This window comes from Manacus candei, unplaced genomic scaffold (assembly GCF_025592945.1).
Source record: "Manacus candei isolate 608988 ecotype Guabito, Panama unplaced genomic scaffold, ASM2559294v1 h1tg000033l, whole genome shotgun sequence".
In the NCBI taxonomy this organism is placed as follows: Eukaryota; Metazoa; Chordata; class Aves; order Passeriformes; family Pipridae; genus Manacus; species Manacus candei.
Genome location: NW_026138081.1, coordinates 8,384,386 through 8,397,996, shown reverse-complemented (window position 1 = coordinate 8,397,996; position 13,611 = coordinate 8,384,386). Strand labels below are relative to the sequence as shown.

The window sequence follows — 13,611 nt, the reverse complement described above, 5'->3', positions numbered from 1 at the left end:
AGAGATAGTATAAACTGTCTCTAGCTGTGTAGGTGCAGTTCCTGGAGCCTGCATAACTTCTGTAACAGGTTTTATTCTGGGCTTTGTAAACCTTCTAGCTGGAGTTGCTTCCACAACTGTACTTAATGCTGGATTGCAGGATGTTGTTTGCTGTCAAGGGTGCTATGCCAGAATAAATTGGTGTTTTGAGTACTTCCTTTTTTACAGAGGACTCCTCAGCCTCTCTTACCCTAACTGCTGCAAGCGTAGTCATGACTCCACAGGGGCAGGTGCTTACACTGAAGAGCCCCCTGGTCCCAGGACAGGTAGCAGCTGTTCCTTCCACGCTATTGCAAGCTGAGTTAAAGCCTCGAGCTGTCGGTACTACCATGACAGCACAGCCAGGTATGATCATGTGAGAACATGTTAATGAATATCAGTATAATGCTGTTCATGGATGTGCATAGCAATTTACAAAGTAATGTGTTACTTAATTTTTGCTTTAATTTTTTGGATTTTTTTTTACAACTTAACTGACTGAGGTACAACACGGCTCTTATAAGAGAGATTTGATGAAATTAATTCAAACTATCAATTTATCAACAGGTAAGTAAAACATGTTAAATTTTTGTTGTTCACAAATTAGGTAAACGTAGGGAAGAATTCCTAATTGCATAATCAGTCTGTATTTCTATTTTTACTACTTAAAGATGTTATTATAATAAGTAAAGCCTTATAATAAGTAAAGTCTTGCCTAGAAGTGCACAGCTCTAGAAGTGCAAGGCTTAACTGAGTATCTGAAAGGCTCTTATTTCCACCTCACCCCCCTTCCCCTTTTCTTGCATAAGGTATTACTTCTGTGATGATTCAACTGCCAGGATCAACAGTTCCTGTCCAAGTAAAAGGAATCCTTACTAACTCTACCATTCCCATTACACTGTCAACCGTTGCTGGAAATCCAGTGCCCTCAACAGCGGTATCAGCTACGGTGCCCCATTCAGGTAAACTCTTTGTTTTCATGGATCTCTGTGCTTGCATGCAGGGTAGATTATCCTTGCAAAACTGGAGGTAAATTGTTTTCTCACTAGGAAGTAATGATAAGTATTATTGTCTGGGTATTCAAAGAAAATCACTATTAAATATTTTGAACCATTTAGAGGGGCTTCTAGGGAATGATAGGTGAGAGCTTTTTAACTTTCCTTCACCTCACTGAGCCTCCTTGCCCTCAGCAAAGTCAGAATAAGTGGGGACTGAAATGCGTCCCTAGTGTAATGCATCCTCCTGGGGAAGGTGCAGTGCAGAGTGGTGGTATGGCTGCTGAAAATCTTTGCCCATCCAGGCTCTTACTCTGGCATAACCCCTTCCCATACCTTGCCAGCTCTGCTGCCTGTGGGATAGCTGTTTTTCAAGACCCCATACTGGTAGTGGATCTAGGCATGGGAAGGTTCCTGCCAGCAGTGTGCTGCTTGCTGTCTGTTGTGTTTAAATCAAGCCACCTACTTTCTGCTTGACTGTAGTCGCTTGGTCACAATGAAAAAGGAAAGTTCATTTCATATTTGGGGCTGGGAAAAATCTGAGTGCTAATAACACTCCTTGGAGGCAGAAAATAAGTAATTGTTTAGTCCCTGAAATTCCTCTGTAGTGCACAAAATCAGTACTGCAAGATGTGAGCATAAAAGCAAAGCATGAAAAAACAGAGGGAAGATCGTCATTCTCTTTTCCTTGTGCATCACCATCAGAACTTTTTAACCATTACAGTTAGTTGTTAGTTGCATTGTGCCAGGCTGCTGAAGGACGGGACTGGGCAGGAAGTGCTGTGGAGCTTGGTCTTGTTCTACAAGTTGAAAATTAAGTTGTCGCTGTGTTAAAGCGTCACTTGACCAAACCTGTGTAATCAGTTTAAATTGTGAATAGCAGTTTACTTGAGGACAACCTGAAAGTAGGCAAATTATATTTAACTAGGAATTACCTTGCAGTTAACATGTATCCTGATGGATGCTGCTTTTTGTGGTTTTGCAGAAAGCGAAGATTCATTCATGATGCCAAAGATTGTTAATGTAACATCACTGGCTGCTGAGGCAAGCATGAATCTAAACCTGAACCGAAACAAAAATTCTAGTATGACAACAGCTGCAGGTACTCCAGCTTCTGAGAAATCTTTGGCTGTAGCACCTCTTGAAACTAGGAAGAGTGATAGCATCCTTTCAGAAGAAACAGTCAAACCATGTCCAGGAGACAGTGGTGGAGATGGAAGAAATGCCACAGGTCCTACAAAAGTTTTCTTTGAAAATAAAGATAGCCTTCCACAACTCCGGAACATACCACGTACAAAAGAACCTTCAGAATCGTTCAGCAAAAAGCTCTGCACTGGTGAGTTTGTAGGAAGCCAAGCCAGGAGGAAAGACAGTGATCCTGGAGGAGAAAGATTAAAATCTAAAGAAATGCCATTCCGTAAGCTGCAGATCAAAGATTCCAGGATAGAAATGGAATTGAGGAAAGTAGCATCTGCAATGGAGGAAGCAGACCTGGATACAAGTGAGATACTGAGCAGCATTGAGGAAAGTGATGACACTGATGAAACCCTCACTTCGCTGCTCAATGAGATCGCCTTCCTCAATCAGCAGCTGAACGACGATGCTTCAGCTATGTCAGAACTGCCCACCACTCTCAACTCAGATTTCTCCCGTAAAGATACAGAGGCTCGTCGGGGAACAGCCAGTGATCTCTCTGCTGCAGATGGGTCTTCCTTCCAGTTTGGTCATTTGGGAGGCAGTTTTAAGGACCTTTCTGAAGTTCCAGAGGGTGGTGGCTCTTTAAGCCCTCTCTTGCTGCACCTGGAAGATGATGACCTTAGTGATGGGGACAAGATCTCCGGGGAGCCTTCAACTGAAGCAGATGTCTTAAAGATAGTGATAGGTGCTGAAATGAAGAATCCACTTTCTAATCTCTCTGTAACCAGTGGTGGGAATGGCAAAACTGTAACAACCTTGTCAGATACCACTAATGTGACTCCACCAGTTTTGCAGATGAAAGCTAATCCAGAAGCCAGTAATGCTGAAACTTCGTGGAGGCCCATGCCCAAGCTGGCACCACTGGGTTTAAAAGTGGCAAGTCTGCCAGTGGACTCAGAAGGGCAGAGTAATAAAGTGATGCCCTTATTGGCACCTGTAGTTGGAAAACTGGCACCTGGGGTAAAAACTTCATTACCTGCAACTCTTCAAGAAGGACAGGATAACAAAGTGATGCCCACATTAGCACCTGTGGCTACGAAATTGAATACTGCTGGGATCTTGCCTTCAAATTCAGCAGGCAAATAAATGAAGGGTTTTTTTTATCAGAGACTGGGATGGAGATGTGGAGCAGTGTGAGCCAGAGTCATTGTTCAGCAGCCTCCATTGCCGGCAACACTTGTTTTCTGTAGGCATCAACACTCTGTTCATCTGAGGGGCAGGCCCCAAACTGAGAGATAAGTATTATGAAACTTCAGCATGTTGATGTGTTTTTACCTCACTGTTTTATTCTGGGGGTTCTCCTTCCCTTTCTCAAAACAAATAAGTTGATCTATAACCATTGCTGGGCACATGGTATCCTCCCAAAATTGGATCCTTCACAGAAATAGTTTTTCAAAGGACTGAGAAACTGAGGCTGTTGAAAGAGATTTTTTTCTCTCTCTCTAGTAGGGAGGCAGCTGACTTACTTGTTGGGGAAAAAAATCTGGATTACATGTTTTTGTACCGTGTAAATTATCTATGCAGAAATGGCATTGTTCACATTTGGTGGTTTTAGTATTTGCAGAATATGAAAAAGGTGCAGAAATCAGGTTGCAGTTACTCTCTAAGTTGTTGAGCGGAAGGGAAATCAGACTGTGCAGAGGGCTGAAGTGCAAAGGATTTTTTTCTTTGGTGCTAGATAGTTCTCTAGCAGATATTAGTTTTAGGAGCTTATGCACAGAAAATTTTAATAAATGTCTGTAACTCTCACTGCTTGAGGAAGAAAAATATATTTCCCAGTGTAATTAGAAGTAGGACAGTATGTTAACTTCAATAAAACTGCCCTCACTTTCACCTCCTGCTCCCAGACAAGTACTCCCTCCTTTGATGGACATCTGTAAGGAAAAACTACAGAGAGTTGAAAGAAAATGTGGACACCCCATTGCTACATCTTTAAATACAATGCTGAAGTAGCTTGAGTGTTTTCCCAGTTCCTGTTTTTTTTCTTTCTGTCATTATTCAAGATGTATGTGGTGGCTAGGAGTGTTGATACCAAGTGTTGCTTCAGAAAAATACAGAACACTTTCAGGACTGTTGTAGCCTAGCATAAGTGAGCAAGGTGTATATGTGAATGTAAATATGAAAATATGTGTATAGCTTTTCAAACCTTTCATTTCTTTATGAATTCAGGAAAGGTACTCAGAGGTTTCTCACTGCATTTGCACAAGCTGTGTATAGCAAAAAAAGTCAACAAAAATGCTCATTACCAGGGAAATAGGGCAGTATTGAATCATGAGATGTATTTTTTATTCTTCTCTACCACTGCTTACTCAATAACCTGTAGATGCTCTTCACTGCTCAACTGTTGGATATGAAGGGCCTGCAGACTGTAAAGATATTTATATTTTTGTACACAATTTCTGTTTTCATAATTTTCTTGACAAATGAAGTTTTCAGCCTAGGAGAGAGGATTTGTTAATGAGTGTAAACACAATCTTTTCCTATCAGGTTTGTAAATATGGTGTGCTTGGGGGGCTTCTTAACTGCTCCAAAAAGGTAAAAAATGTTGCCATGAAAATTGAAAATTATACAGAATTTGATGGTGCATTTTGCTTTATGTTTAGGAATGTAATTCCATGTTGTTCCAGCACCAGCAGCTGGAATCCCCCCCACCCTCCAAATGCCCCATCTTTGGTGATGCAGTAATACGGGAATTTCATCTTTCCAGCACTGAGGTTGCGCAGGTGTTGTGAGTGATGTTCTTCCACAGTTAGGGAGCAGTGTTTGTACTCAGAGCAAACATATGCCCTGTTCAGTAAGCTGCATTTTCTGGATCCATGTCTACATTAGATCCATCAGGGAATACACATATCTTGGGTGTTTCCTTATCTTTTATTAGCTTATATAGGAGAGCTTGTAGGAGAGAAGCCCTTCAAGCTCAGTATGCATAAAGTTACTCCAGAGACTACATAAAAAAGGTTCTTCACTTGGCCATTCTAAACAGTGTGTTATAAAGCAGTTACATACAACTCTCTGTTGCCTTTTGCATATTTATTATTTAATATTTGGTACAAGTCCTGTATTAGTGATTTGGAAAAGAGAGTTTAGGTCATTATGAGAGTCCTGCAGGGTCTTACAGTTGTCACTGAATGCCTTAGGAAAGGGGATTTACATTCCCAGGAAGTACTTTTACATACCTTGCTTATTATTAAGGAATTTTAACCTTATTTTAAACCAGTAGAAATCTGGAGTAACTAAAGTAATTTACTAGCACTACATCAGACTTAAATGTTATTTATCTGGGAATCTGCTTCTGAGCATTTCCAATAGGCTGAAGTTGCTTATTTTTTTACTTGCGGCAGTTTGTTTTGCCAGTAGATTTTATTCCTCCTGTGTGAGAAACAGCATCCAGACCTGTGCTGTGATTCCTTTCAAATTCCTAATCACTGACCCCTCTTTCTGTACCTCACCCTTTTATGGTTCCAAATAGCCGATTTTAATTAGCACACAGAATTGTGTGCTTTCTCTGGGACAGAGAAGGCTGTAACTTACCATGATAATTGATCAAACATGATCTAAAACAAATGCTGTACTTTTGAGGATGTTCTGTTCATTATCACATAGTGTAAAATCCCTGGATGTATTTACTGCTTGGCATTGGGCACTAAGTAACTTTACTGCAATAAAAATGTACTGTGTAAAGGTGACAAATTTATTGCTTGGCATTGGGCACTAAGTAACACTTTACTGCAATAAAAATGTACTGTGTAAAGGTGACAGCAAAAATTTTGGGCCCCTGAATGTGATTACTAAATTAACTAAGGAGAGCCCCCCAATTTGGCTGCAAAAGGTGGTAGTTGGTGCAGTTCCAAGAAGGATCTATGAATGGGTTCTACCAGTCAACAAAGCATGTTCAAAATGCTCTCAGTTTTTACTTATTTCACTGTCCCATGTATTTTTTGCTATGAATATTTTGCTATGAATTTAAATGATGACTTTCTTTTGCTCTTCCCTTAAGCTCCCAAACCTTTTAAAAATTATATATGCTATCATTTGTGGCAATAATCATAGAATATGGCACCTACTGAGAAGACTTTGGAATCAAGAGAACAAAGGAAACCCCTGCAAGGCGCACGCTCTCACTACACCAAGAGACCTGGAGATTTTCTTTGTTTTTTACACATCTGTAAATAGACTGGAATGTTTTTAAGAATATAATGAAATGTCAGATTTAGCTTTTTTCCTTTTATATATTAAAATATATCTTTCCCTTTTTTTTTGCTTTTGAAAAATTGATATTTTTGTAGAAATCTAACAGTACAAGACACTTAACTGTATGTGAGGGACAAAGTGTAAAACTAAAATAAACCAATCAAGGTCGACTAGAAACTGGCTTTGAAAGTTTGTTACAGGGAGGGAGAGGGAGCAGAAATGATGTGGTGTTGGTGACATGTGGCACTGTTGGTGCTGTTGGTGACACGTGGCACTGGAGCTGAGCAAGTGACACACAGGTATGCTCTCAGGCAGAAGTTTTGGCAGCACAAACATCTGTGTTTTGGTTCAAGTGATCAGACAGTTCGGAGGAGATTTCTCCCTTTAGTCTTGAGCAGTATGCAGGAAATATCATTGTTTGTAAGAAGAGGTTTTGACTTGCTGAATTCAGAAAAGGAACTGAAGGGCTTTATTTTCACCAAGGTGCATCCTGAGCAGGAAGCCAAGGGGCTTAATATTTGATCATGGCATAAAAGAAAAAAACCCCAACAGCTGAAAGATTAAATGCACATAAAAGCACTCTCCAGATGCCCTCCCTTAACCCCAAACTTGGATTTATCCTTTGTATCGGTTTCCTTTAGAGAAGTTCAATGCCAGAGCTGTCCTAATGGGAACAGGTCTGCAGATCTGCCTTCAAATGAAGTGTTAGAGGAGAGGCTTTGTAAGAAGAAATAGATAAAATGCTTGTAATGAGTCACTGTCTATTGCTTTTATGTCCATTAAGTGGGAGATAACACACTTGGAAATGTGGGGGGTTTTTTTGTTTGGGGGGGGAGTGTTTTGAGGGGTTTTTTTATTTTCTGTTATATAGTAAACATGTATAAATGAGCAAGTCACAGACCTGAGGTCTGAGGTACAGACCTGAGAAGAGATACTGCAGAATTTATTGTTTTTTAAAGAGGAAGATCAGATTTCACAGGAGAAAATGAATAAAAATAGGTGACGGAGTCAATATATTTTTGAAAACTTCTGATGAAACCCTTCAGCAAGGCCTCATCCCACTACTCCTTATTTTAAGGAGTAAAGTTACTTCTTGGAATAGAAAGGAATATAAGCATAAGGTACATCCAGTCAGGCTTGCAATGGAAAAAACTTTCCAATAGAGTCTCATGATCTGTGCTGGGGACCTGTGTTTTCCAGCATATTCATTGTGTTCTTGGAAATACAGATGATGGTACAAATAAGCTCCGTCGACTATGAAAAGTTACAGGGAGCTTTGCAGTAACTGATTCTAAAGCCAGATTTAAGTCCATAAATGCAACCCAAAAATGTGCAGGACCAGTTTGTCCATAATTAGCAATGAATGGAATCTAAATTAATCACTGTCATTTGGGGTCATGGTAGTAGAGGAATTGTGATGCCATTTGTTATCACTTAAGCTCAGTGTCTATTTGCCCTTTTAACTGCTGCTATGGACCAAGAAGGCATCATTACACCACTGTATACTTGGTTATTCCTGTTAATTTGGATATTGTGTTGCCTCAGATAGCAACAACCCTTGTTGGCCATGTTGTGTCTCTTGGGAGTTGGAGGCCCGTGATAGGTGAGAGCTCTTTTGGAGGTGTCCCCCTCTTCATTCTGAAACAGAATTCTACTCCTAGGAAGGTTTAGAGTCTCCACTTGTCTGAGAGTCCTTTCTGATGAAGATAAAAGCCTCAGTCTGTCCTCCTCACCAGCCACCTGGGCCTCGCCTCGCAGGCTGCCAGCACAAACGTCCTGTACAGTATTTCAAGCAACTGGAAGGTCTTCTGCCCCAGGCTTCCAGTCCCACAGCTTCCAGCACATTCATCAGTACAAGCACATCCTGTCACCAGTGAGGCCTCCAGGACCTATGGTTGTGTCAGTAGTCCGCTTGTGCATCCATCCAGCAGCCTGGAGTGTCTGACCTGTGTTGGTGCAGGGATGCCCCTGCTGTCCCCTGTTTCGGTGGGGCTGCTCTCTAACAGCCCCTTGCTGGCAGCAGGATTCCTGTGATACAAAGCACAAGCAAAGACCTCTCCTTTCTTTAATGATTCCATAACTGGAACCACTTACCTGGTTCATCTGGCTCTTATAAGAGTTTCAGTTTTTGGTAGGACTGTCAGTGTACAGGACTCTAGTTCCTCGAGGTTACAGCTGTTGGCCCTGGCTCTCTTCTGGTGAAAAGCAGATGCTGGAAATCAAAGTGGAGGTGACATTTTAACCAGCCGTCCCTGCACACTTTGCTCCTCAGGTCTCAGCATGGGAGTAACAGCTGGCTGGACCAGGATCCCCTGCCTGTGTGAGATGTGGATGTGAAGGGGGTGTGATCAGTGGGCAGCCATGCATGTCTGACCCCAGTCAAAACTACATGGGTGTGAACAGGGATCAGTTTGTCCTCTGTCAGCTCGGAGGAGCAGGAGAGGGGCTTTCCTGCCTGCATTTGACTTCCTTTCCTCTCTCTGGCTAGCCCAGGGCTCCCTGTAGTTCCCCCATGCAGCGCAGAGTGGTGCCCCTGGGAAGCACCACAGCGTGCTGTGCCTCGTGGGCTGAAACCAGGCAATTAAAGAGCAGCTAAAAAAAGATACACAAACATAAGCTGTGTGCCATTTTTAGTGGCTTTCAGCAGCGATTAACTCCTTAGGCAACAGCTGTATGAAACAGCTTGCCTGGCTCTTCCCGGTCTGTCCCTCTGGACAAACCTCAGGCCTGCTGGGGCAGATCCACTCACTGCCGAGCAGGGAGACGTGCAGAACTGCAGCTCTGCCCCGGCTTCTCCAGTGCACGGAGCTATACGGGCACAAAACTTTTAGGCAAGGTCTGTAGGCTGACGTGGGTCTGCAGAGCTTATGTTCGCAGTGAGCTCCAGTTCACAGCTGAGGCTCCTGAGCACTGCAAGGATATAAAACACTTTATGCTGCTGAGGTGCCACTGGACCTGGAAAATGGACTTTGGATCCCTGGATCTTGGGATCTAGTGGTCTTTCATGGTTACTAGACAAAAAATGTGAAATAACCCCAGTGTTATTACCAGTCATCTTGAAAAAAAAGGGCCAGAGTTTGGTTTCTAAATTGTGCTGGATCCAATCTACAGAAAAAACTAAAAGGGAGGATGAATGCGTGACACAAGCTCATTGGTTTATGGAATAGCACAATGTGTTTTCAGCCTATGTGGATGGGATGACTGATGACCCCTGCCCTTCCCCTGGACCTTCTGCAGTGCAAAAATATGAGCAAGACTTGTTTGATTTGTAGCTACTTGACTGTTCTGTTTAACAAGAAGCCCATTAATTAGCAGGACAGTAAGAGCTTTACAGGTGTTTTTAGAACAGCACACTGCTGTTCCACTGAAGGACTGAGAATGGCTGTTGCAGCAGCACGTGCTGCTGTAGCCTCCAGTTCAATGCCTGGCCAGGATTTCCTGCAGCAGTAGGAGAAGGGTGGCTCTGTGCTGTAGCTGATGGGGTAGTTTGGCAGAAGCAACTGGAGAAGCTGCTGCCAGCTCTTGGACCACACATGGTACCGCTGCCTCCATGGTACCCTGTGTGCCAGACCCCCTTGCAGGAGCTGCACAAGCTGCTCTCGGCCTGAGGGTCAGGTGCTCCTCTTTTTCCCCTTCTTCCATCAGTCCTTCTGCCTGCTCAGGCCTGGACCTCTGAGCCCCATCCTCTGTGTAAAGAGAAGGGGCTCAGACCCTGCTGCTTCCCACACTCCACCCTGGCCTGCCATGATGCACACACACACACCTGGGCTCCTCAAAGCCCAGGCTTGTGGCTGCACTCGCCTTCTGACACTAAGACAACTGCTAAGCACATACTGAGTTTTCTTCTCAGAGCAAGACTGGGGCAGTCTCCCAGTGTGACAGGGCTACAGCAGAGCCCTGTTGGTCCTGGTAAGTGGAGATATAGTTATCCAGTAAGCTGCAAACAGCGTATCCATAGCACCAACTCCTATGTATTCTCTATCTATCCAGTTATATCCTGGTTTCCTTCAGGAGCTGCCTAGCATGCCTTAATCCTGCAGCAGCCAGCAAATGCACATCTCTCCACCCCCGTTTGCATCTGCACAATCAGGGGTCACCTGAGCAGCAGTGTCATGCCAATCCCTCTGCTCCCTTCTGCTTCCATCTGGCTTGCTCTGCCCTCTGTATGGCTGAGGACTTGCCAGCTGTACTCTTTTATTCACACAACATCTTCCAACCTAAGGTGTTTTAAAACAGCAGTAAAATTTTTAAAGGGATCCTGGAATTCCTTACTGAGTTGCTTTTCTTCTGAAGGAAAAAGCCCAGTGGAGGGCAGGTGTCTGGTTTCTTTTGGTATAAATGAAGCCCAGAGCTGTTTGGGTAAACAGCAGCTAAAGGTGCCTCTTCCTGCAGGAGCTGCTTGTTGCTTGGCACAGATGAAGCTGTGCTGTCCTTGGCTATGAGCCCTTGGCCCCCACCCCTTCCCCATGGGGGCACAGCTCTTGGTTAGACACCTTTGTCTGTCCCTGCCTAAGCACTGAGCTTTGAAAAGGTGTGAGCTAATGCTGTGCCTTATTTCTGAGACATGCTGGACCTGGACTTTACTATAAAACATTATGTAACTGAAGTAGAACATGATTTGATCAACTATTAGTGTCCCTTAGGGGCCTGGCTGGAGCCATGTTTTGTATGCTCAGCCTTGTAAAGGCAGCAGGGTCTGGACAAGGATCCCCCCCATCGAGTCAGCCCTGTGGGGGAGCAGGACACAAGGGTGGATGGAAGGCTGGTGGGAGCCCCCACAGCACAAGCCCCTTGGATGCAGGGGGAGGGCAGCTGTTGGCTTGGCTGAAGTTCACTGGGTTTGGGCTATGTGGGAGGCGGTGGTGGGGCCCACTGACCCCCACTAGGTCCTCTCTGATATGGGGACAGGTTATGGGGCTGGATAAATTCAGATGGGCCAAGCTTCAGCAGACTTAAAACACATGTGAACATTTCCACACAGGAGATGGATAACACAGTAGTAGGATTTTCCTGTTCTGGTTATCTTGATACCTTTTTAAATGATGTAGATCTGATGTGATTGTGTTTTAACTTGCATTAAAGTGACTGGCTGCAAAAGCATGACAAAAAAAGGAAGTGCTGGCAAATCTTTTGCTATAATAATGATTAACTTCTGCTCCCTAACCAGTGCTCTCACTTCTAGATTACAATGACTCTTTGGTTTTAAGAAATGGCTCAAGCAGACTTGCAGCTCATGACTGCTTTTGCAAAGCTTTGAATTTGTTTCCTCAGCTTTTGAATGTCCATGGCAAAAAAAGTCTCACCCCACAAATGTTTTGTGGTTCTGATATATGGGGCAATCAACTTGAACCGGGAAGCTTAGTCTTCAGGAAGAAATTTTAATAAACGGCTCCCACCAGGCAAGCTGAACTGATGGCAGCCACAGTGGGAATTGTTACTACTGTGCTCCAGTGTAGACAAGGCCTCATTGTCTGGCTTTGTCGGGGAAAATGTCCGGTTTCACAAACTTTGCTGAGCAAGGCAGAAAATAATTATATTGCAGATCAGCTTACAAGGGGCACATTCACGTTTGAAAGAAAACCTGATTTTCATAGGGTGAAGAAGAGAAGCATGACTGCCAAAGGGAAAAGCCAGCAGCTTTGGTGACCTATTAAAATTGCACCGAGTCAGAAGTTATTCCTGGCTGCAGGTGGGTCCCAAGGAGCTGGATCCTTGACTCTGGCTGAGAGGCAGGCAGTGCAAATGGAAAGCGTGTGGGAAACCGAGCAGTCCTCTGCCTCTGGAACTGTTCTGCGTGCTGCCGGCACCCAGGCATGGCAGAAAGCAAAGCCCCTGCTGCGGCTGGACAGGGAGCCGTCGCTGCAGCTGCATCGTGCTTGGGCCCTGATGCCCTCATGTCTCCAAGATCCCCAGTGGGCATTTGCTGGGGCAGAAGCTGTGGTGGCAGAGTCATGCATCCCCATCCTCTGTCTGCCGACTCAGGAGCCCGCACGGACTTTGGAGCCGGTCAGTGTAGTGCCGTGTGCCTCCCGTAAGTAAAACCCCGCGTGGGCTCCCCGGCACTGCTCGCCGCAGGGGTGATGCCCTGTCACAGGAGCACCACTGCCTCCAACTTGCCTGTTTTCAGCTCCCAGTTACTGCAGTTGAGATTTCATTTGCAGTATTTAAGCAAAACATTGGAAGCATTTTGCTTCATGTGCTTTTACTTAGGAAGACCACAGGGCAAATGGTGAAGGAGTACGTTTTACATCCCTGGGCTGGCTGTGGTGAGCCACATGCAGCCAACCTGGGCTGCTGACTGGCTGCCTCCCACCAGCACTGGGAGTATTTGCTGAAGCCATTTTGGTTGTCTCCCCAAGGGGGAGGATGTAATTGTCTTCTTTTTACAAGATTGCATGTAATTTTTTCATCTCTATCTTAGAAAAAAACCCTGAAACTAAGCAGAAAGGAACTGTGCGACAAGCTGATAACCTATTAATTCTTCCATTAGATTGAAAGCAAATCTTGAATAAAGCTAGTACTATAAATCTTGGATTTTTTGCGAGCATTTCTCTCAAGGAAGCGTGCACTCTTCTCTTTGTGGGAAGCTGCAACACCAGCACAAACCCAGTTTGTTGTCATGGCAATGTCAGTAGTTGCCTTCTCTGTATGCCAAATCATAGGCGCTCAGAAGATCGTAGGAAAATTTAAGTGGGAAGGGACCTCTGGAGATCTGTAGTCCACTCTCCTGCCCAGGCATGGTCATTAATGATATCAAACCAGGCTGATAAGGTCTTTCTCCATCCAGGACTTAAAAACCTCAAGGGATGGAGATGGTGCCTCCTCCCTGGGCAACACTTCTAGGCTGTTATTACCAGCCTTCTAGCCTTCCTAATTCCATCGTTCTGAAAATAATATTTGAGTTTCCTGTGTCTTTGATGTTTATTCACTGTGTTTTCTACTTTTCACCACTATGAGTGTATCCAGAAGAGGAATTTCACTTCCACTTTGATTTCTTTCTCTGACTGCAGTGCAAGCTGCACCTTACTTCATTGCTTATGAACATGCTAGCTCAGGCCACACTGCTATCTAGCATTCTCTTATCTGCTGAGGTTTTTGATGACATGGTGATAAGCTTATCACCATGATGTCTGAAGAGTTTCTCCTGTGAGCTTAAGACCTGGTTATACTTTTATATATCTCTCTCAGTCAGTCATTTTGCCAGATGACT

General features: G+C 44.0%; 1 protein-coding gene across 10 annotated transcripts in view; it reads left to right on the top strand.

Moving 5' to 3' along the window:
• The window catches only part of MGA (MAX dimerization protein MGA), a 64,471-nt gene extending 57,893 nt beyond the window's left edge, over positions 1-6,578 (top strand). For all 10 annotated transcript variants that reach the window (XM_051791938.1, XM_051791936.1, XM_051791942.1 and 7 more), the window contains 3 exons: positions 208-384; positions 828-980; positions 1,999-6,578. In XM_051791938.1, the coding sequence (XP_051647898.1) occupies positions 208-384; positions 828-980; positions 1,999-3,296 (1,628 nt within the window). In that variant the 3' untranslated portion in view covers positions 3,297-6,578. The remainder of the gene's footprint in view (positions 1-207; positions 385-827; positions 981-1,998) is intronic.
• The last annotated feature ends 7,033 nt before the right edge of the window (positions 6,579-13,611 follow it).